The sequence below is a fragment of the Eumetopias jubatus genome, unplaced genomic scaffold, assembly GCF_037043125.1.
Source record: "Eumetopias jubatus isolate StellerSeaLion01/CBP00866 unplaced genomic scaffold, mEumJub1_p1.0 scaffold_254, whole genome shotgun sequence".
Classification (NCBI taxonomy): domain Eukaryota; kingdom Metazoa; phylum Chordata; class Mammalia; order Carnivora; family Otariidae; genus Eumetopias; species Eumetopias jubatus.
In genome coordinates this window covers 34,349-58,666 of record NW_028275060.1, presented here as the reverse complement: position 1 = coordinate 58,666, position 24,318 = coordinate 34,349, and the positions used below count along the sequence as shown (strand labels likewise).

At 41.6% G+C, this 24,318-nt stretch overlaps 1 protein-coding gene across 1 annotated transcript in view; it reads left to right on the top strand.

Moving 5' to 3' along the window:
- Nucleotides 1–267: 267 nt before the first annotated feature.
- LOC114197359 (flavin containing dimethylaniline monoxygenase 5) overlaps nt 268–24,318 on the top strand; it is a 41,510-nt gene continuing 17,459 nt past the window's right edge. Inside the window, exons 1-2 of the mRNA XM_028088387.2 lie at nt 268–346; nt 12,566–12,738. Of these exons, the coding sequence (XP_027944188.2) occupies nt 12,604–12,738 (135 nt within the window). The 5' untranslated portion in view covers nt 268–346; nt 12,566–12,603. The remainder of the gene's footprint in view (nt 347–12,565; nt 12,739–24,318) is intronic.

Below are 24,318 nucleotides of genomic sequence, written 5' to 3'. Positions count from 1 at the left end.
ACCCGTGCCCGCGCCGCCTCGCCTCGGCTCCGGGTCTGAAGCGCACGTAGGAAGCCGGGCGCGTGGCCCCCACACGCCGCGGGACCCACGCTCTCCATGCGGCCCAGAGACGCTCCGCCCCGTGGCGCCCGCGCGCTTCCTGCCCGACGCGCCCCGGCCGGCCCCAGCGCGCAGCCGCCGCCAGAGGACGCGTCCTGCGCCGACTTCCGGGCGCAAAGCGGTGCTCGGAGTCCGCTTTCAGGCTTTCATTTTCGCTCTTTCCGGTTGTGCTCGGCCTGCTCTCGGCTCGTCCGGAGGTCAGACTATGCTCACCATTCGTTTATTAGCAATACTGACTATGGGCCAGGTACATGCATACTCTGCTGGGCTCTGGGGTTATGGAATTCAGTAAGACATGGTCCCTGTCCTCCAGCGATTCCCAGCAAGAATGGAAAGCATGGTGTGCTCGGTTCCGTTTGCACCAGTGATAAATTGGTTTCCGCCCTGAAATCCTCCTACTTAATCCCTGTTGGCCATAGACCAAAGTTAGGAACTTCTGAATGGTAGGAAATTAAAATCATGAAAATTGTCATTACCACAATGGATTTCTCAAGTGAATTATGGGGAACAAATTGAAGCAATGTGTTAGATTAGGGGTCACCGTGTCAACATCACCTTTAAGTGGATTTATGAGGTAGTAATTTATAATTAGGAGTGTACCACTGACATAAAATCGTAGTAACCAAATAACTGCAGTTAATGATGCAGTTAGAGGTGCTGCCCTGAGGGTTTTACATGTATTTATTTTCTCATTTAACCCTCCCAGTAACCCTATAAATAGGTACCAGAATTGTCCTCACATTAGATGACGTAAACTAGAATAGGAAGCATATTACTCTCTGGGTAATGTCATCAGAATACTAGTCCCATTAGGTTAACCTTGAAGCTTCTACCTTCAGTAAACTCAGATTGAAGTTGCACGCCCCTCCCCCCAGTCCCATCTACCCCTAAAATAAAAGGGAGAAATTAGTTCTGAGCTACAAAAGAGATGTCTTCGGGTTGATTTATTCATAAAAACCCAAAGCACTGTTTTGAGCACCTACCACGTGTCAAGCACTCTTGGCACTGAAGACAGAGGCCACTAGTCTCATTTGCAAAACATGCAAGTAAAATATACTTATATTAGACTTATATTTTAAATTAAGTGTATATTTTAAAAGGAAAAGACAGGCAGTAAGCAAATAAAAATCGGGTAGTTACCAATGTTAAGGTGAAAGAGAAACAGTCACATAATGGGGCTAACTGATTTCCTACTTGATGTTCTTTCAAAACCATAAATGAGTTTTGTATCCTTTCCTGGCTTCTCTGCGGGGCTTCTGCCCCTTGTGGTTGCTCATGAGTGATTTTTCCATGCTGATCTCCGTGTTTGACTTTTTTCCTCCCCTCCAGGTTCTGTAGGTAGACTTATTCACTAAAGCAGCAATATCAACCACCTGCCACTCAAACAAAAGAGCCTTTATTATTTTTAACTTAAAGTGCATTTGTTTTAGCATAATAGCAGCAACAGGGTCCTAGCTTTAAGCTAGAATTTCTCTTGGTAGATTTGAGTCTGACGTCGAAAATACAGCTAGGAAAGGTAGCTGAGAAACTCCAAAGTCAGCTGCTAGTAAGATAATACCTATAAAAGTTTTACTCTAGATGGTGCATGAAAGGAGTCAATGGAAGGGGGTAGAGTGGTAGTAGAGTGACCAGTTAGGAGACCGTTGCAAGAGAGAATAGTTGTTGGGCCAGCAGGGTGGCAGTGGAATGGTGAGTACTGGTCAGACACTAGATACACTGAAAAGGTAGAGTCTATAAGGTACACGGATTGAGCATCTGAGAAAAGTCCAGGAATAAAGGATGATTTCAGGGATTTGGCCTGAGCAAATGGTAGAGTGGAGTTTCCACTTATGGAGGGGTAAGACTAAGAAGGAGGAGGTTTGAGGAACATCCAGAATTCACTTTTAATGTCAACTATACTTCAGTCTATAAAAGGTGATCCAGTGATTGTTTCTGTTGTTTAAGTGAAATAAGAAGCAAGGTCATCAGATGAGCTTGAGGACGGGAAAGGGGATTCTGGATTTTGGAGGTCTTAGGAGGGAAATGTGTGAAATCGTTGTCTGGGATGTGGGATAGTGAATTGACTAGAGAAATATGGTAGTATTGCCAAGCAGCAGCAAGGTTTATGGTCATGAGACCAGCCAGCATGGTGTGTGTTGAGTGCAGGTAGGGAATAGTTAGAGAATTGGAGTTTACTGGGGTTGGACTTTTGCCAGATGAGAGCAATACAGAATGATATACTGGCCATATCCCCGGTGTTCAGAACAGGGGTGAACAAGGCAGAGAAAGTCTCCGCACTTATGAAGCTTAGATTCTAGTGATGGAGAAAGACAAAACGGTGGGGAGGGTACCAATAAGTTATCAGGTAGTATTGGTGGTAACAAGATAGTAAAAGAAGGTAATGCGATGTAAAAGAGGGTAATGAGATTAAGAATAGGGCTGGGAAGCAGCTCTGAATAGGGTGGATTGAAGAGCATGTCATCAAGAAGATGACATTTGAGCTAAGATCTGAATGATGAGCCCACTGTGTGAAGTCAGGAAGAAGACTGTTCAAGACAGAGAGACCCAACAGGGCAAAGGCACTGAAGCAAGGTTAGCAAAGGAGTAATAGATTCTTGAGATTGGTGAGGGTACACTGGCGGGGACTTGGTCATTGATTGGATAGAGGGCTGATGAAGAAAGAAATATTGATATTGACTCCAGGGACTTCTGCCTTGGATAACTAGGTGGATGTTGCTGCCAGCACTGAGATAGAGAACACAGGAGACAACAGCTGGTTTGAGGAAGGGAAGATAGGATTTCACTTTAAGGATTTGTTGAATCTGTACCTAGAACAGTGCCTGGCACATATATGCACTCAATAAATAGTATTGCGGAATGTTTGAATGAGGTGCCCGTAGAATGATTCTAAAGTCCGGGAGCCGTGATTGTCATAAACCCGAAGCACAGAGAAGACATTTCCCAGATGGGCAAACTTAGTCAACATTGTTTTCTAGGAAGTCCGTGCTAACTGCCAGAATAAAATCTAACCCCAATTCCTTTATAATTCGTTACTTAGGCTATGTAATCATGGTTTCATATTAATTTGTCGTGGTCCTCTACGGAGAAGGTAAATCCTCTGGCAATAGCAACTCGGTAAGATTAATGGTAACCGGATCACGCTAGTGATGGGTCTTAGCATCTGCCCACCCTATGAAAACAAGCGTGATCATGCACAGGTTAGCAAACAAATTGTTTGTTGGCCATTACGTCCCTGTTGGGTAACAGTAGGATACCGGCTGGCAGCATCCAGTAAATCAGTTGTAGAGCCCGAATAAAAGCTGTGACCATGGATGAAAATTTGTACAAACCTCTTCTTAGGTACATGGACTTAGACCTTTGGGCTCAGGTTAGGCCTAGGTCAGGGCCCTCAAATGGAGAGATCATTCTACGGGGATTAAAAAAAGAGTTTTCTTTCTCTCAAGAAAGGAGAAAATTTCATTTTGACTCTTGATATTGTTATACATCTTTTGCATCAAATAACATAATAAATTTAAAGCCTAGAAATTCAGAGGAAATGTACTATAGAGAGTGAACATTTGCGTATATCAACAACGTGGATCTGGTTTACAGGACTCTTGCTGAGTCAGTTTAGAAAGTTGCCACTACTCTTTAATACCAAAGGTGAGGGCATAATACTGGAATAATACCACATAAATCTCTGAGGACAAAATACAAAGATTGTAAACTGGCCACAAGTCAAAATTTGCCCGCCGGTCTTTTGGATTACAGCGCTGTGTGTTCTCCTTTTTATTTGAATAACTTTTTACTGTCATGTCTTGCCTGGAATTAAGCACATGCAGTTTCACACTCTTTTCTTTCATCTAGAAGTGTGTTGTTGTGTAATCCACACAGCTAATCACAGAAGGCTTTTGAGTTTGCCAACTCTGGAATTGAACTTTTGTGACGTATTTCCGCAGAAGGAAAAGGACATCTCCATAATAACCATGAAGCAAAATGTTTCTCATGACTCAGGCTACATTAAAATATTTTTTTGTTGCCAAGGGTGCCTGGGTGGCTCAGTTGGTTAAGCAGCTGGCTCTTGATTTCGGCTCAGGTTTTGATCTCAGGGTTGTGAGATCGAGCCCTGCATCAGGCTCTGTGTGCTTAGTCGGAGTCTGCTCGAAATTCTCTCCTCTCCCTCTGTCCCACCCCGTGCTTGTGCACGCTCTCCCTCTCTAAAATAAATAAGTAAAATCTTTTTATCATTTTTGACATATCTTTTGACAGTGTGATCTTGCTACTAGAGGCTAGAATCCAAGGAATTCTCTCCTGCTCTGGTTGACGAGTGCCCAAAGCTATAACCCCATAAAGCCTGGGTCTTGGGTTTAAAAACTGAGCACAGCTGTTGCACACATACCTGTATTCCTGAGGCATTGTTGTAACTTTGATGCCAGGGAGTTCTCCCACTTCCGTCCCCCAAAACTGCTCAAAACCGGCATGTAAGATTAATCTTCATAATCAGAGTTTTAACAATCAGAGAGTGCTTCTGGAAGGCCTAGATACATAATAATTTATAATGAGGATAATAACAGCTACCCTATAATGATGTTGTAAAAGTTAAATGAAATAATTTTTTATAAGGAGCTAACTAAACACAAATTTGAATGTCCAGGGTATTGTGAAGGACCAAAAAACTTAAGTTGGGAATGAACCTGGTGATCACCCAAGTATCTACATCTCACTGATGGAGACTCAAGAAATGAGGAATTATCCCTCATTATTGAGGTCCCATCATAACCTCATTTGCTTGGGGAATCCACCAAAAATTGTTCCAGAGTGTTTTTCTCATAAGCATGGCCCACAGATACAGGTTCTGAAAGTAAACAGAACACACACAGACACACACATATATACAATGTGGGCTACCTACTCAGTGGTGGGGTCATGGATAGACAGCTCTGGTAGATTGTATTACTGTTCCCAACTGTTCACTTTCTCCCTGTAAGTGACTATTCATATCCTATAAAATGATTATACATCTATGCCTTTATCCATTTGTCTTCAGGTCCTTCCAACAGGCTGACTCTGTATTAACTTGCTTTGGCCGCTGGAATGCAACTGGTTGTGAGGTGATCTAGTACAGGAGCTGAAGCTTTAAATGTGCTAATGAGATTGTTCTAATATATAAATATGTAATATTTAATATATATAATAAGTTATTTCAATCCATGAAAAAGCTTCTTTGCCATCGGCACATCTTTGGTGAGCTTTTTTCTTTTTCGGGTGTCTTGGCTAAGATTTTAAAATCAGCCTCGCGCGCACGCACGCACACACACACACACACACACACTCGCCTACGTGTTGAGATTTTGATTGGCATTGCATTGAATTTGAGGACTAAATTGCAGTAAACGGACATTTTACAATATTGACTCTCATAAACATGGTACCTCACTCCATTAATTTAGGTTTCCTTCATTTTCTCCAATATATTCCCCCACTTTGTGCATAGAGGACCTGTACATCTTTCATTTGGTTTATCGCCAGTGATTTGATATTTTGATGTGATAAAAATGGTGTTTTTCCAATTTTCATTTCAAACTCTTTTAAAAAGACTATCTGCCATGTAAAACAACAATACTGTCAACGTGTTAGGGGCTTCCTAACATGTAGAATTAAAATGTATGACCATAATACAAAATTCAGGGAGATGAAATTAGAAGAATCCTCTTGTAAGACTCTTACGTTGTGGAGCAGTTAAATAATAATTCAAGATAGTGATAAAGTAAGGATGATATTATAATCATTAGAACAACCATGAAAAATATAAGAAGTGGATCTAAAAAGATAATAACAGAGGAAAAATGAAGAACTAAAACATAACTTGATTAAACTGAAGGAAAGCAGGAAAGGAGGAACACACAAAGAAGACGTGTAAAATTTAAAAATAAATCAATTTTTCAGTAACCACATCAGTAATCACAATAAATTTAAAAGGACTAATTAACCTTTAAAAGAAAAAGATTGTTGGGGTGCCTGGCTGGCTTATTGGTAGAGCATGCAGCTCTTGATCTTGGGGTCATGAGTTTAAGGCCCACACTGGGTGTAGAGCTTACTTAAAAAATTAAATAAATAAGTAAATCTTTCAAAAGAAAGAAAAGGATTGTCAGACTATTAAAAAAAAAGACCCAACAATATCCTGCCTACAAAAAACATACTTTAAATATGTTCTTGATTTAAACATAAGTAATTGGAAATCAAATAATGAGAAAAGATATTCCATGCAAACAGGAACCATATGAAAATTGATGTGGCTATATTAATAAGTAAATTTTAAGGAAGCAGTGAAAGAAAAAAGAAGGAAATTTATAGGGCGCCTGGGTGGCTCAGTTGGTTAAGCGACTGCCTTCGGCTTAGGTCATGATCCTGGAGTCCCGGGATCGAGTCCTGCTTCGGGCTCCCTGCTCAGCAGGGAGTCTGCTTCTCCCTCTGACCCTCCCCCCTCTCATGTGCTCTCTCTCTCTCTCTCTCATTCTCGCTCTCTCAAATAAATAAATAATCTTTAAAAAAAAAAAGAAGGAAATTTATAATAACTAGAAGATCAATTCCATAGGAAGAAGACATAATCCTGAATATATATGCACCTAATAATATAACTTCAAAATTTATGAAGCCAACAATTGACAAAACTCTATGGGAAAGACCAATTTAGAATTATATATGGAAATTTTAACATACCTCCTCAATAATTAATAGAACAAATAGACAAAACATTGGTAATGCTATAGAACATTTGAGCAACACTCCTACTAAACTTAACCTAACGGACACTTGCAGAACACTATACTTAACGGCTACAGGTTACACAATCTTCTCAAATGTATACGAAACACTGAACACAATATCCCATATGCTAAGCAATAAAACTATATTCTCTAATTCTATGATTATATAGAATAATATATATTTATATTCTATAAATAAAATTATATTCTCTAATGACAAAATTAAACTAGAAATCAATAACAAAATATCTAGAAAATCCCATATTATTTGAAAATTAGGTAACTTCTAAATAATCCATTCATCAAAGATGAAATCACAGTAGAAGTTTGAAAATATTTTGAAAGGAACACTAATGAAAATACAACATATGAAAATTTCTGGGATGCCGCTATAGTAGTTCTCAGATGGAGATTTGATGAATTAAGTAAATATCTCTACAAGCTAGGAAAAAGCAAAGGTAGAAAGAAGGAAATAAGAAACACAAAATCAGAAATTAATGAAATAGAAAAAAGACATAAAATAGGGAATGTCAAAGGAGCCAAAAGACAATTCTTTAAAAAGATTAAAAATTGACATAATTGATCAAGGAAAAAGAAGAATGAGAAAAACAAATAACTAATATTAGGAATGGCAGAAGCAATATCACTCTAGATGCTACACATTTTAAAAGAATAATATGAGGGGGGTGCCTGGGTGGCTCAGTCGGTTAAGGGTCCAGCTCTTGATTTGGCTCAGGTCTTAATCTCGGGGTCATGAGATCGAACCCTGTGTCGCCTCTGTGGAGCCTACTTAAGATTCTCTCTCCCTCTCCCCCTGCCCCTCCCCACCTGCCTCCCACGCACGCACACAGTCTTTCTCTCTCTCTCTCTCTCTCTCTCTTTCTCTCAAAACAAAAAAAGAGGATATCATGAATAACTTTATGCCAAGACATTTGACGACCTAGATGAAATGGGCAACTTTCTAGAAAAACACAACTTACAAAAATGGACACAAGAAGAGAGAGAATTTGAATACTCCTCTTTTAATGAAATTAAATCCATAATTTAAAACATTCCAACAGTCAAAACACCCGATCCAGACGGCGACACTGGTAAATGCTACCAAACTTTTAAGGAAAAAGATCAACAATTCTACACAAAATCTTTCAGATAGGCCAGCATACCCTTGATACCAAAACCTATCAAGGACATTACCAAAAAAAAAATTAGAGCAATATCCCTTTAATGGAAAAAAATTCCAAGTGGAATTTTAACAAATCAAATACAATGTTCCATAAAACTATACTCATCATGGTTATGTGAGTTTATCCTAGAAAGACATAGTTTGCTTAACATTAAAAAAATCATTCAAGGGGCACATGGGTGGCTCAGTTGGTTAAGCGTCTGCCTTTGGCTCGGATCATGATCCCAGAGTCCTGGGATCAAGCCCCACATTGGGCTCCCTGTTCAGCAGAGAGTCTGCTTCTCCCTCTCTCCCTCTGCCCTTCCCCCACTCCCCATGCTCGTTCTGTCTCTCAAATAAAATCTTTAAAGAAATAAAATAAAAAATTATTCAATATAATTTCAGCAATAGGATCATCTTAATCGATACAGAAGAAGTAGTTTATAAAATTCAACCCCCATTCATAATAAAAAGTCCTAGCTACCTAAGAATAGAAACTTCTTCAATTTGATAAGATTATTTTCCTAAAACATACAAATCACATCACACTTAATGATAAAATAGTGACCATTTCTTCCTAACAAAACAAGTGTGTCTGTTATTACTGCTTCTGTTCAATACCGTATTAGAGGTCCTAACGAGCGCAATAAGGAGAGAAAAAAAATTAAAAATTGGAAAGAGAACGGTAACGGGTTATTCATAAATGACATGATTGTAGACTATCCAAGGAATCTACAAACTACTGGAAGTAATAAGTGAATTTAGCAAAGCCACGTGCTACAAGTCAATACACAAATATCAGTTGTATTTCTTCATACTTGCAACAAATAAATGGAAGATGAAAATGTAAAAACAACACCATTTACAATAGGATTTTAAAAATAAAATACACAGGACTAAATCAAATGTGCAAGATTCCACACTGAAAATTATGACACAACACAGAGAGAAATCAAAAAAGACCTTTTAAAAGACAAAAATAGTCTATTTTACAGATTAGAAGATTCAATTCTTAGGATGTCTGTTCTCCCCAAGTTGGTCTGTACATTCAATGTAATCCTAATCAAATCCCAGGAGGCGTCTTTGATAGAAATTGATAGGCTAATTTTAAAATTTATATGGAATTGAAAAAAATCAGAATAGTCAAAATCATCTCTAAAATAAGCACAAAGATGGAATATATGTATATAACCAGTTTTCAAATTTTAGATTAAAGTAATTAATACCATATGCTATAGGTGTAAGGATAAACAAATAGGCCAGTGAGACAGAAGAGAGTCCAGATACAGGTTCACACATATATGACCAATGACCAAGACACCGACGCAATTCAAGGGGAAAGAAGGGTCCTAGAATGAATGCTGCTGGAAGACCATAACATCCAGATAGGGGAAAAAAAAAGTCACCGCTGTGATGATGATGGGCAAATGTTCAACTGGAAGGTCCTAGGCTGCTGTGGCCCTTGGGGAAGAGTGCTCCGTCCGTGCACTCGGTCTCTCTGATTTGGAACTCTCCACTTTGTGTATAGTCCTCTGGTCTATTTCATGAAACCTTTCCTTCGACCTTTTTTCTAAATGTATATTGAGGAAAAATAAAGCTATTAATTTTTCTTAAAAAAATTCACCTTGACCTTTACACTTAGACCATTCATATTAATTTAAAATGGATCATAGATCTAAATTTAAAATCTAAAATTATAAATCTTCTAGCTGGAAACACAGGAAGCTATATGAGCTTGGGATGTGCAAAGGTTTCTTAAATAGGAGCAAAATGTACTAATCATAAAAGAAAAACTGTTAAATAGATTTCATCAATATTTAAAACTTCTCACCAAAGGCACAATTAAGAAAGTGAAAAGTTATGTCCCAGTCCAGTGCTAATCAAGAAGCTTTCCTTGGCAGTTCTTCAAATAAGATCTACGCTAAGCTCTTTCTATCTTTTATAGCTGCCATCTTAAAAGAAGTGGCCTCCAAAGGACAATATTGAATGAATGTAAAATGCAAAATGCAGACTTAACAGAAAGAATTAGGACACGGGAGAACATCTGAGTAGAAGTGACGCTAAACTATTCAAAAGCTCCTCCTCGGTTAGACCTTTGCAGAAACTCCTCTGTACAATTACATATGTACACACATGCACACACACACACACTCTCCTCCAAAAGCCTCATATATATTACCTTGGAATTACTCACTGTTATCTATTGTATCTGTCATTTGTGCTATTGCTCTTTCCTAATAGCATGAGTGAGTAATTGTGTTGAACCTGTCCATTAGTTTGCATATATTGTTACAGCCCAGTGAAGAAATTGACTCACTTGCAAATGGCAGTTAGACTGAGGAAATTTGAGTCAAGGTTTAAAACATTTTACAAGTAATTTAAAAACAACACAAAACAGGGGCGCCTGGGTGGCTCCGTTGATTAACTGACTGCCTTGGCTCGGGGCATGATCCCGGTGGAGTCCCACATCCAGTTCATTCTGATCAGCGGGGACCTGCTTCTCCCTCTCCCTCTGCTGGCCGCACCCCCTGCTTGTGCTCTCTCTCTCTTTCTGTCAAATAAATAAATAAAATCTTTTTAAAAAACCCCACACAAAACATAATTGCCAAATTTAAAAGTAATTACTTGTAAAACAAAAAGTAGTAGAGAATTAAAATAAAATTACATTTTACAATATTAAGTTTTAAAAGTGATTCTTGCATTGTTCTGAAATTGTGAAATTGATTCAGTAAGGGAGAGGTTAATATTCAATTTATAAAAGTATTCACCTGTTTTCTTGTATGTAGGCATCTCTAGCGCATTCAAAATCATCCAGTTTACGAATAACTCATTTATAAGTTAAACTGCCTGGTTTGCATCCCTGCCTTTCCACTTACTGGGAGGATGGGGGTGATGATAGTACTTGCCTCATTGGGTTGCTGAGAGATTACATGGGTTCATTCCCATCCGGTTTTTTGAAGGGTACAAGGTGAGCCCTTGAGAAATGATCATTACTGGCCCATGAAGGATACTTTGGAAACCCGGGACTGACATTACTGACATCAAACCATCATGAGCCAAGTTGGCTAAGGAAGTAAGTAGAAGGTAAACAAATAGATGGCATCAGCCACTGCTTAGTTCTCCAAAAACTCCTCACATATGTCAAAACAGACTGGTGGGTTGGATGGGCCCTGATTCTGACTCGGTGTGTGATATCCTACATCCGTTGCACTGGCCTCTTCTGCATGATCTTATATTTGAAAAAATTAAGTTCCATTTTTAAAGTGGACATTTTATGTTTTTAATTACTGATGTAACTGTGTGAGAGAAAGCACTTAAAAAAAAAAAGATTTGAGAGAGAAAGAGAGCAAGACCTCGCGCAGGGAGGGGCAGAGGGAGAGGGAGAGAAGCAACTCCCTAAACCTGAGCCCTAGGCGGGGCTGAATTTCCCGGGCCTGAGATCCTGACCCCAGCCAAAATGGAGACCCCACACTTAAGCAGCTGAGCCACCCAGGTGCCCTGAGAAAACACTTAAAAAAAAAAAAAATTTACTTATTTGACTAAAAGAGAGCACACACAGGGGCCGAGGGAGAAGCAGACTGCCCTACTGAGCAGAAAACCCAATGCAGGGCTGCAACCGAGGATCTTGAGATGCTGATTTGCCCCAAAGGCAGACGCTTAACAACTCAGCCAACCAGGTAGAAGGTCCTTTAGGTGGGAAACGTGATCCATTTCTCACTGAACTGCAGCGGCCCGTTTAGTGCACAGGTATTTTAAGTAAATTTCTACCAGCAACCTGGAACCAAAGAGCCCATCTGTGAAGTGGGAGTGGGGTGGTGAGGAGGGATGAGGCTCCGGGATCTGTTTTAACACATCCTGAAAGGTAGGTGTTCTCCACTGAAGCTTTTAGAGCAAGACTTGCTTTGAGGTTGTTGCTAGTTTCCCTTTCACCAGGAGGAGTTTGTCACTTTAAGGCAGATACAAGGAAGTTAAAAGTGGATGTGGAGAGGGCTGGGATGGAAACACAGGGTTGCTGTGTCTCTATAGAGACAGTGGTTGAGCCTCCGGGCAACTACAATCCAAAACAGAGGTCGTCGGATTTATTTTTGGCTCAAAGCAGGTTTGGCCCACGTAATATTCTCGCTGGAGGAGGGAGTGAGTGCCCCTGAGCTGCAGGGCTTTGGCTGGAAGGAGGTGGAGAGGAATAATTACTCCCCATTGGCTGTTGGCTGTTTGCACTTTGTTGGTTTATCTTTCTTCCTCAACAGCCGAAAGTGCAGTGCAGGCTCTGGATGGCAGCTGAAGGATTCCCCAGGCAATACAGGAAAGGCAGTGAGTTAGGCTGCCACATCAGGGCTCTCAGCTTGAGGTCTTGTGGACGCAGGGCTCCCATATCCCTTTCGGAGCAATTCCCTATGCCCCGGGAGACAGCAGAATCTGGCTTCTCCTAAAGCACCTGTTGTCGCAGCATTTATTGGGAGGATGCCATGGCCAAGATCTTTCTTCCCTGAAATGTGTTCACTGAGGTGTGCTTTGTGTCTTTTGTTTTTTTGTTTGTTTGTTTGTTTGTTTTGGACAGGTTACATTGATCTAGCCTGGTAAAGATATCCGGAGACCATGACCAAGAAAAGGATTGCAGTGATTGGGGGAGGTGTGAGTGGGCTCTCCTCTATCAAGTGCTGCCTGGAAGAAGGCCTGGAGCCAGTCTGCTTTGAAAGGACTGATGACATTGGAGGGCTCTGGAGGTTCCAGGTAAGTCTCCTGGTTCTTCAGTACTTGGAACCCGCACTGAAACTGGGCGCCCAGCAGTGTTAGTTTGCAACCTCAGGAGCATCCCAGGTGTAATCTGAAACTGGTCCCCTTCATGGAGGGCAGAGAGAGACCAAGAAAGAGGTGGGCCACTGCAGGGTGGCAGATGGCAAGTTTAAATAAGCAAGGGAACTTACATATGTGGCGTGTCCTGGGCAGCAGCAAGACAAGTACATCTCCACACCTGTATATGTTAACTGGATTCAATCAGTACCACGCACATGGTCTCAGCACCACATCACTAGCAAGGCCAGCAAGATGTACATGCCAAGAAGTCTCTAAAGGTCCAGCTCCTGGGTAACGTGTGGGCACAGCCTCTTGAGGACTTCCCCCCAGTATGCCACCTCTCCTGACCAGCTTTTACAATGTCACACAGCCCCCTCTTCTATGCTGTCCCCTGAGCAGTCAGCAAGGGGGTTTGCTATCATGCAGGTGGCCCATTTGGTGTCTTTCTGTCTGCATGGGAGGCAGATACCACGGTAAAAGTGTAGGCACATGCAAAAGAAAACACAGACTAAGATAATGATTTCCAAAACAATTTTTTTTCCCCACCGCGGACCCCAGGCTCCGAACCACTGATTGATTAAATTCCCTGTCTGGGGGTTGGCTCACTCACGGTGTTCACTTATGTTCTCATGTGATTTAGTATAGGTGATACATAGGCAGACTCATCAGGTATGAACACGCAGCATTCTGTTTGGATAATGGCACAGGTGCTTCTTTCTAAGGCAAAAATAATGTCCAAAGCCATTCTATTTTGGAGGACAGCTCTTCCCACTAGAGCTATTGCAGTATTCAGTAAGGACAAGGTTTGTTGGTTATCATTTAATGCTTGCTGGGTGAATTTCGTAAGGACTTCTATATGTACTATAACATCCACCGGGCCAATGGAGGAAACGAAGACAGCGGCTGTAGTCCGTGTCAGTGAAAACACAGCGTGTCCATCTAGCCTTGAGGTGAGGGAAATTGGCAAGTCTTGTTTCCACGGGTGTGGGGAACTCTCCCCTATGCCCAGGGAAAACTCAGGGTGCAGTGGTCCAACCACCCAGGTGGGAACCGTGGCCAAAATTTTGTTCCACACAACCAGTAGGCCCCTTTCCGGGCTACCCAATAAATACCTGGGTGGTGCAACCAGTTAGTACCAAACTGGTCACTCTCCTTTAATATGGCAGAGTGACTGACCACACAGTTCCAGTGACATCCCTCCTGTATTCCCAGTAGAGTTGTGTTGGTTCTGTTTCGAATGACTTTTCTCTCCTCCCAACGTAGGGGTGCCTGGGTGTTCAAATATCCATAAACCCATCCCAAATCTGGCTCGACGGTGGTATTTCTAGGACCCTTCCAGTGAGGTTAATGGGCTGCCTGTGTAGTCTGACAGACAGGAAAAGAAGACCCATGCCCAGTGTTATTGGTACTGTGTGCCCCAGGCCAGGTTTCTGGATCAGTGTTGGTAAGATCAGATGAACCAAGAATGCTAGTCCTAATTTGTTCTTCCTTAATGTACGGCTTTAGGGCCTCTCAGTGTTTTTCTTGGAGGGGTGATTCTCACCATGGCAATCCTGAGGAGCTAGAGATGGGCAGCTTCCCACATAGCCATCAGTTGGATTGATTTCTTTGTTGGACATAGGGGTGAGCCCACCATAGAAAGGAATTTCTGTCAGGTGCCCATCGTGTACCTGGACACCAAAGGAGCAGCAGAGTCTCAGGTCAAACAGATATTTAGTAGGAACTTGTATGGGGAGATGTTCCTCTGTTACAAGAATGACAAGGCCTGATCTTTAGACGTTAGGGTGGTTGCAGTTTTAGGAATTGGACCAGGTCACGTATACCATCAAGGTTGGCCAGGCGAGGCAGCACTCTCAGGTGTGAGATGGACTGGGGTGGGATATGCCTGACCAGGACCCCCATCCTCTCCCCCTCTCTCGATGGTACATATTCCATTGCAGGTATAGTATGTTTCAACAAGTCTAGCTTGTAGCAGGACAATGGGATCCCAGTGCGAAGTAACTCACCCATCCCAGCAGAATTTACCATTGCAAATCCCAGTAGATAATGCCCTTCTCAGGGTCTGGTGTTCTCAACAGCACAGCATGCTCATCTTGGTGAGAGTTGGGGCAATGGCTGGGTTCCACAACGTCCACACCTTTACAGTATCGAGGGCCTTAGGAGGAGTCCCCAGTCTGGCATATGGGGTAATTAGGACTTATTGGTTGATCATGCAAATGTGTTAAAGTCTGGGACAGTACTTTCGTCTACTTGGCCAAAATGGATTCACCTGTTAGTAATTTCATCTCCTTTTATTTCCTTTCTACCAACCCTGCTACTCGGAGGGCTCTAGGGGAGCTGGAGCCTCCATTCACTATCATGACTGTTGCCCAGTCTTGCACATCATGACCTTTGAAATGGGACCACCCCGTCATGTCTACTGATGAGGGTGTCCATACATGGTACTCAGCTTCTATAACCCCCTAACGGTGGCAGCCTGGTTTGCACATTCACAGAGAAAGCTTGGGTTAGGCCAGGTGCTGTGTCCACACAAACCAGGGTATACGTATAACCTTCACTCAGGGAGACTGAGGCAATAGAATCAATTTGCCAATCCCTCCCTGGTTGAGAACACCAGATTCCTTTGGTAGTCACCTTTGGCATCGGTTATAAGACACAGGACATGCTGTTACTGAGTTAACTTGAGTCCCTATAGTTCAAGGGTGACACGAGCTAAGGTATCACCTTCCTGATTGCCGGGGGATGTCAGTGCTTTATGAGCAGGGATCTAGAAAACAGTGAGTTATACTTCAGGCCCTTATAGGGGAACCCAAATGTCTTTCCACATATCCTGATACTCACAAAGGCTCATTCACGATCAAGCACCCCTTGGCTTCCCAATGTCCAAGCCGTAGGTTTCATCCCTTTAGAATGGCCCAATTGTCAATGCAAAAGGTTAACAAAGGAGTAACAGCCAGAACTCATGAATCACCAGCCAAGCTGTTCTGAGTTCAGCCCACTGGTTACTGTACTCTGTTCCTGTTTCCAGCCCAGATGGGGTAAATTTTGGGCAAACTAGTGACTGTAGTCCTCTTGAAGGGATTGCCCTGACTAGACCCAGGTGTATACTGGGCGTCAGCTAGAATTTCCCCACTCCCTCCCTACAGGCTACAGGGACACAGCAGGTATAGGGGCAGGGGCATCTGGAGGATCTACATCCTCCACAGGTCCTAGCAGCACCTGCATTTCTAGTAGACTGGTGGACCGGGAGCACCTCTGCTGCAAATAGGCATGTCACTTAATCACCGTGGAAATTTGAGCTATGGCAGAGGTGGGTAAATGGAACGTATTCTCATCCCATCTCTTGATGGGCAGGGAAGTTCTTACCACAGTGTGCTCTGTTCCTTACTGAGAGGCTTAATCTGGAAGGGTGCTCTATGCGGGTGAGGCAGGTTTTTGCTCTCTTGCCAGAGCTGAGACCAAAATCCTAGGAGTACTCTCTCCTTGTCTTATTTCAGGTACTGCTGCCCAGCCCATATATTCAGAGTCACAGACCCATCTAATTCAAATGGTAGTCCTGCTTGGGAGATGCCCAGAACTCTAACCTGCTTTACTAGTATTTTGGCCTTTTCAGAGGCAGCTTGCTGCTCTGATCCCCAGTCCTACATGTGCCCTTTCTTTACCAGGTGGTATAAGAAATGGGGACACTGTGCCAGGTGGGAAATAAGAGTCCTCCTAAGTCCCTAAATCCTTGCAAAGCCTGCATTTCATTCACATTCTTAGGGATTGGGTAGCCTTGCACCTTATCAACCACAGCTTCTGGGACAACACAAGTCTCATCTGACCAGACAGCTCCCTTGACCCTGAGTTTTTTGTGGGTTCACTGCCCATCCTCTCTCTCACACAGGCTCCAGCAAAGCCTCCGGGTTTGCCTCCAGCAGAGGCAAATCTTCCCATGTTAACATATCATCAATGTAATGGACCCATTTTAGTGATGTGGGCAAGGAAAACAGGGCAGGTCTCAGGCTACCATCCCATGAAATATTTTGGGGCTGTGCACGGCGCCTTAGGGAATCACTCGAAAGACCCAGGTGCCTCTCCCTTGTCAATGCAAACTGGTCTTGTGACTCAGTGGTCAGGGATATACTGAAAAAAGGCATTTGCTAAGTCCAGCACAGCACAGTACACTCCTAGGACTCTGGCCAAGGTATCTAAGATGGTGGCAATGTTGGGCACAGCTGCATGGATTGGGAAGAGACTACCTTGTTCAGTTCTCGGTAGTGTGCTGTCATCCACCATGAGGGATCTGACGTTTTTACTGGACATTCAGTGCAGTTTTGGACTGCTTATCTTTATGCCCCCCAAGCAATTTATATTGACAGTTACCACTGTACAGGGATGACAGGCTTACTGATTCCCAGTTAATGTTTGCCCTCAGTACTGATTTGGTTACCCAGAGGTGGAATTCACCAATGGAGATTTGCCCAGGGGCAGGGGAAGGGGTGAGGAGCCTCCAATTGCCTGAGTGCAGTCAACCGGTGGTCATGTCCTCTTGATGACCTCCTCCAGCAATGAGACATTTTATCTTGTGTCAGGAAATATGATGGGCTTAACAGTGATTAAACTTGCTAGAATCCAGCATGCTGCCCTCTTCTCAGCAGCCGTCACCTCAGGTTCTATTCAGGTTCTTCCTCACGCTCTCCTCCCCCCGCCCCAGGCTAGGAGCAAAATAGGACACAGGTATCACTTGTTTGTACTTTACTGATGTCTGTGGAAATAAAAATGGCACAGAGATCATTTTCACTTAATGAGTTTTGTGGCTATCTGAAAGAGGGTAAACAATCTTGGTGGGGGGGCACAGTGAGGGTGGAGTGTAACAAGATAACAAACTTAAGAAAATGTAATGTGGTTAGGAAATTTAAAGTGGTTGCTCCTGGTCTGCATTAATGAGTACGTGATCTAGAACACTTGCTTACAACTCCTTCCAGGGATCCCCTTTTCAGTCCTCTCTGACCTTACCGTCTTGTCTTTCCTTTTTCCTCCCACCCTCCCTTCCTTCTCTCTTTTCTTCCTTTCTTTTTCTTTCTTTTCTTTTCTTTCCTTTTCTTTACTTTCTTTATCTTTCTTTCTCTTTCCTTTCTTTTTTCTTTCTTTCTTTCTTCTCTTTGAATTCCAGTTCAATTTAAATAATTCTCTAATAATCCTAGTCCTCAAATAGAATATAAATTCTGGCGCTTTTCTTTCTTTTCAACTTTTCTTTCACTTGAAAAATCAAATTTAGTTCAAAGGCCTGTCTTCAGAAGAGGGCAGAGGGCACCTGCAACTGGTATTTCTTACCCTTGCATTGTATTCAGTTTTTTAAATTGAGTTATTAATATGTACATCCAGCCCTGCAACTTGTCACTAAGTTTAGTTATCATCTATTTAAAAGATAATTAAGCTACTTACATGCCAAAGAATATCAACCTCCTTTACTCATCTTCAAAGAGGCAGGCATTCACTGGGTTTGCTTTTAAACTCACTTCCTAAACCAGTGAATGGTATTAAGGTGTCCAGGTGTGTCTCATATTTCCTACACACAAACACAGTGTTGATCGGTCACTTACAAATGGCTTCATAGTAGGGCACCTGGATGGTTCAATTGGTCGAGCGTCTGACTCTTGATTTCAGCTCAGGTCATGTTCTCAGGGTCGTGAGATGGAGCCCCACCTTGGGCTCTGTGCTCAGCATGGAGTCGGCTTGAGATTCTCTCTCCCTCTCCCTCTGCCCCTCCCACTCAGGCACTCACTCTTTCTCTAAAATACATACATACGTACATACACACATGGCTTCATAGCATTCCTTAGTTGAAAAACACTGCAGTCCTTTTGTGCCTTGGCTCTGTCTTGGGGAACTAACTCTTATTTGACAATAGTTCTTACTCAGACCTAGAGTGACTATCCTCTGGTGGAACCCCCATGCCTCAGTTTTGGGCATGAACTGAAAAGGCTGTTAATTAGTGTTTAGTAATTAAGAGAAAATTATGCTTTTGAATCCAGCCACAACATAGTATATAAGTTTTTTGTTTTTTTAAAGATTTTATTTATTTATTTGTCAGAGAGAGAGACAGCGAGAGAGGGAACACAGGCACGGGGAGTGGGAGAGGGAGAAACAGGCTTCCCGCGGAGCAGGGAGCCCGATGCAGGGTGCGATCCCAGGACCCTGGGATCATGACCTGAGCCGAAGGCAGACGCTTAACGACTGAGCCACCCAGGCGCCCCCATAGTATGTAAGTTAAGCGCACAGCCTGTGTTCAAATCCTAGGTCTGTACCTACTAGCAGTGTGACCTTGAGGAGAATCATTAGACCTCTGTGTACCTCTGTTTTCTTATCTTTGAGAAGGAGATATAGTAGCACCCATTTCATGGAGTTATTGTGGGGGTAAGTGAATGGATAATTATGTCAACAGTAATAACAGTGCCAGGTGTACAGTAAGTGCCAGATGTCATCGTTATTGTTATTCAGTAGGCCTGGAGTGCGGCCCATGCATCTGGTTGGTGTCTTTGGTAAGCGTCCTACCCAGGTTTACCAGTTACTTATCAGGCAATGCAATCAGGTCAGGTCCCCATTCTACCTGATTATCAGGTTTCTGGCATTTACCTGCAAAGTGGTTTAGACTTGTTCTCTGTTAAAGACTTAACCTGGGATTTTTCCTGAGTATCCACCTGGCAAAATTTCAGCACCATATGAACTGCTTCCTTGAAAATCAAGAAGCTATATTTTGTCATAACTCTCTGACTTCTGTTAAGACCACCTACATCTGTGTCCATTATATTGCATATCATATGGAATACATTTTACACACACATGTATATACATACATACACATGTGCACACCCACACCATTATATTTCTAGAGCCAAGTGTGATGTCTGGCACATGTTAGGTGCCAAATATATTTATGTCTTATAAATAAATCCTTGAGAAGCAATTCAGGGGCTGCTTAAAATGCTTGTGGAAACAAGGACCTTCATTCTCACACATTCCACAGTTACGCAGTTGTGGATCCTGAGGTATTGTAAACATTCATTAATTTTGGATTAAATATGTTTTACATGCCGATGCTGTTTTCCTCAAGAATTTCCTCTGAGACCTGCTTCCCTACCACCCCCTGGTTGGTTTGTTATTTGGAGTCCTGCTCTCCCCCACTTCTCTAACTCTTCAGTAATTCACTGGGGGTTTCATACATGGGATCATCCCAAGCACTTTGGAATTCCACCATTGCTGCCAGGTGTCCCATAAGACAATGGGGACTCAGGGCTGCCCTTTTCTTTTTCTTGTGACAGGTCCTAGGGATCCAGTATACATCCATATTTTTATTCTCAGGTACCATCACTTGCATTTTCCTATCTCTCTTCCTCTTTCTCTGTTCCACCTGCCAAACAGGAGAATATGATTTACTCTACCCCTTGCCTCCTTCTTATTATTGTTGAATACTTTCCAGTAGTAATTATTTATAAGTTCTCAAGACATAATTTCAATCAATTCTTAGTCTCCTCATTAACATTAGTTCAGACTGATGGTGGAAAGTAGGTGCTAACGTATCATTTTGATTTTTCATACTTTAACATTACTTTATGAGTGAAATAGCTTTAAAATGATAAACCCCTTATGAATGCTGAGGATTTAATGAGTATTTAATGCTGGAAATTTTTTTAAGATTCTTTAGTCAATCTGAATTTTTAAAATCCTTAAAGCATACCAAAGCAGTGCTTCTCAGACTTTAATGTGCATATGAATCACTGGTGATTTGTGCCAAAATGTACGTTCTGATTGATTAATCTGGAGTGCTGCCAAAATTCTGCATTTCTGATAAACCCCTATGTTACGTCGATGCTGATGACCTAAGAACTACATTTCCAGTAGCAAAGCTCTAGAGTATATGTAGGGGCACCTGGCTGGCTCAGTCGGTAGAGCGTGCGACTCTTAACCTCAGGGTTGTACGTTGGAGCCCCACGTCGGGTGTAGAGATTACTTAAAAATAAAATCTTTAAAAAAAAGAGTATATATAATATAAAAAAGTAATATAAAAAAGATACCAAGTGGATACAATATGCTATAAAATTAAAACAAAATAAAATATAAATTAAGTAATAAACACCCTTAGATGAATAGGTTTTTAACTCTCTCCCCTCCAAAAAAATAAAAGACGAATGAATGCAAAAACACTTAGAAGAGGGTAGACAGCAGTGGTTCTCAGCACTGACGGTACTTTTAAAGAATCATCTGGGGAACTTTAACAAATACTGATGTCAGGCCATTTAGAAGTTCTGGTGTTATTGGCCTGTGATGCCAATAAAACTCTCCACCACTTATTTCTAATGTGCAGCCGGTGTGGAGACCTTGGCCCTATAGTTTTTAACCCCAGCTTTCCAGTTGATAAATGAGGATGACGTGGCATCTTTAAAACAAAATCAGGAACAGTATATTGAACTTTGGACTTTGTTAGACGATGTCGAAATAAAGGTAAACTCCTGCCGCTGTCTTCAAGCATTTTGCAATTTAGCTAAGAATGTGTGGAGAAAAGACTTTTGAGGTTGATGGGATGAACTCTGGTGCCCTGAGCTTTCTGGGGCCAGCACACTACCTCTTACCAGCAGATCTCACCTTGTCTGCATATTAGACAAGGAGCAATTAAAACAGGGTCTCTGGGAGTAGGGACCAGGCCTTAGTGTTTTTTAGAGTTCCCCAGATTATTCCAATGTGCAGACAAGGTTGAGAACAGTCCTAAGAGAGCTTCTGTCCCATGGAATTCTGAGTTTCTCAAAGGAACAGAAGAGCAACACTGCCCCATTCTCTTTTCTTGTATGAACTTCCTGTTCACATGTGTGAGTCATGTGCTTAGGCAGGAAATACAATCAAGGTACATTTGTAGAGGGCAGATGTATTAATTATGGTAGGAAAATTTAAAACCCCAGCGCAACAGCTTCTTTTTCCACTCACTGATCCAATATTGCTCTGTTCCCACTCTCTTTTATAAAAAGCAGTGGTTTAACACCGTGGTAAACCCTACCTGGGGTCCAGTCAAGAGTCTGGAATAGCTTGATGTCTTTGTTTTTAAGATTTTATTTATTTATTCATGAGAGACAGAAAGACAGAGAGGCAGAGGGAGAAGCAGGCTCCCCACGGAGCAGGGAGCCCAATGCAGGGCTTGATCCCAGGACCCTGGGATCACGATCTGAGCTGGAGGCAGAAGCTGAACCGACTGAGCCACCCAGGTGCCCCTTGATGGTTTTTGTGGACATAAGAAAACACTTTGCTGTGTTAGTGACATGAAAAAGAATATAAATATATGAGTTTTGTCACAGGGGTAGGATCTGTGATGCATTTAGCTCTGTGAGCCCGACTGACCTGCCCTAGAAAGCATGGTTCTACTCCTTATACTAAACTTAGAATTAGTATTTTTGTATTCTTTGGGCAAATACCTCGTAGTGCAATTGCTGGGTCATAGGGTAGTTCTATTTTTAACCTTTTGGGGAACCTCCATACTACTTTCCCCAAATAGCCAAAGCAACCTTGAAAATGAAAAGCAAAGCTGGAGGCATCACAATTCCAGATATCAAGTTATATTACAAAGCTGTAGTAATCAAAACAGTGTGGTCCTGGCACAACAAATAGACACAGAGATCAATAGAACAGAATAGAAAACCCAGAAAGGGACCCACAACTATATGGGCAATTAATCTTCGACAAAGCAGGAAAGGATATCCAATGGAAAAAAGTCTCGTCAACAACTGGTGTTGGGAAAACTGGACAGCAACATGTAAAAGAATGAAACTGGACCAGTTTCTTACAGTACACCTAAAAATAAATTAAAAATGGAATAAAGACCTAAACGTGAGACATGAAACCATAAAAATCCCAGAGGAGAACACAGGCAGCAACCTCTTTGACATAGGCCATAGCAATTTCTTTCTAGATACGTCTCCTAAGGCAAAGGAAACAAGAGCAAAAATAGACTATGGGGACTTCATCAAAATAAAAATCTTCTGCACAGCAAAGGAAACAATCAATAAAACTAAAAGGCAGCCTATGGAATGGGAGAAGATATTTGCAAATGATACATCTGATAAAGGGTTAGTATCCCAAACCTATAAAGAACTTATCAAACTCAACACCCAAAAAACAAATAATCCAATGAAAAAGTGGGCTGAAGACATGAATAGACATTTTTCCAAAGAAGACCTATAGCTGGCCAACAGACACATGAAAAGATGCTCAACATCACTGATCATCAGGGAAATACAAATCAAAACTGTAATGAGATATCACCTCACACCTGTCAGAATGGCTAAAACCAACAACACAAGAAATAACAGGTATTAGCTAGGATGTGGACAAAGCGGAACCCTCTTGCACTGTTGGTGGGAATGCAGTCTGGTACAGCCACTATTCCTTTTCTTGTCTTATTACATCAACTAGGATTTCTAGTACAGTGTTGAACAGGAATGGTGAGAGAGGACATCTTTGCCTTGTTCCCAATTTTAAGGGGGAAACTGTCCATTTTCTCACATTAAGTTATGATGTTAGCTGTGGGTATTCTGTAGATTTTTTTTTAATCAAATTGAAGAATTTTTTTTCTATTCTTAGTTTGCTGAAGCTTTTTCTTTTTTAAATCATGAAGGGGTGTTGTATAAACAACATTTGAACAAAAACAAAAGAAAAATACTACCTCATTAATAAATCAATTTGTTTTTCCTATTTTCAAGTTCTATTGGCTTAAAATAAATAAAATATACTCAGAGAGAACCATCTGACGAGGGAGAGGTTATACAATGCACAATTATGTAAACATGGGTAAATATAGGTAGTATACTATTGCCCCATGCTGACGTAATTTTATATATTTGATGGTGAGAATGTGAATTTGATTTTGTAACAATTTTTTTTTTTTACCAAAAGGTATATTATAGGTCATTTTCAATGTTCCTACATAGATTTGAAAATTACAGTTTAGGTGTCTCCAAACTCATTCTCCATAATTCAGTCATTAATTCATTTCAAAGCACTTATTGAACATCCACTCTATATCAGGCACTGTGTTGATGATAGAGACACAAAGAAGAATAAGATATACATCCTATTCTCAGGTACCTCACGGTCATAGAAACATATACAGGATAATACAGTGTTAAGTTTAAGTTGCCTTTGAGAGCTTGGATATGAATGGGACATCTAACTCTGTGGGGAAAACAGAAAAGTCTTCTTCAAAGAAGTGCCATTTGATGTGACTCTTGAATGATAGGAAATTTCCAAATGGAGAAGCAGTAATATGTACTTTTAAAGTTGTGAAAGGGCCGCCCACTTGCACCCACTTCAGATACCAGTCACAAATCCGGGTTATTACTGATACAACTGACCAACTGCCTATAAATCAGAGGTTCCCATGACCCCCTCTTTGGGTTTGATTAATTTGCTATAGTGGCTCACAGAACTCAGGAAACCCATTTACTCACTAGATTACCGGTTTATTATAAAAGGATATAACTTATAACAGCC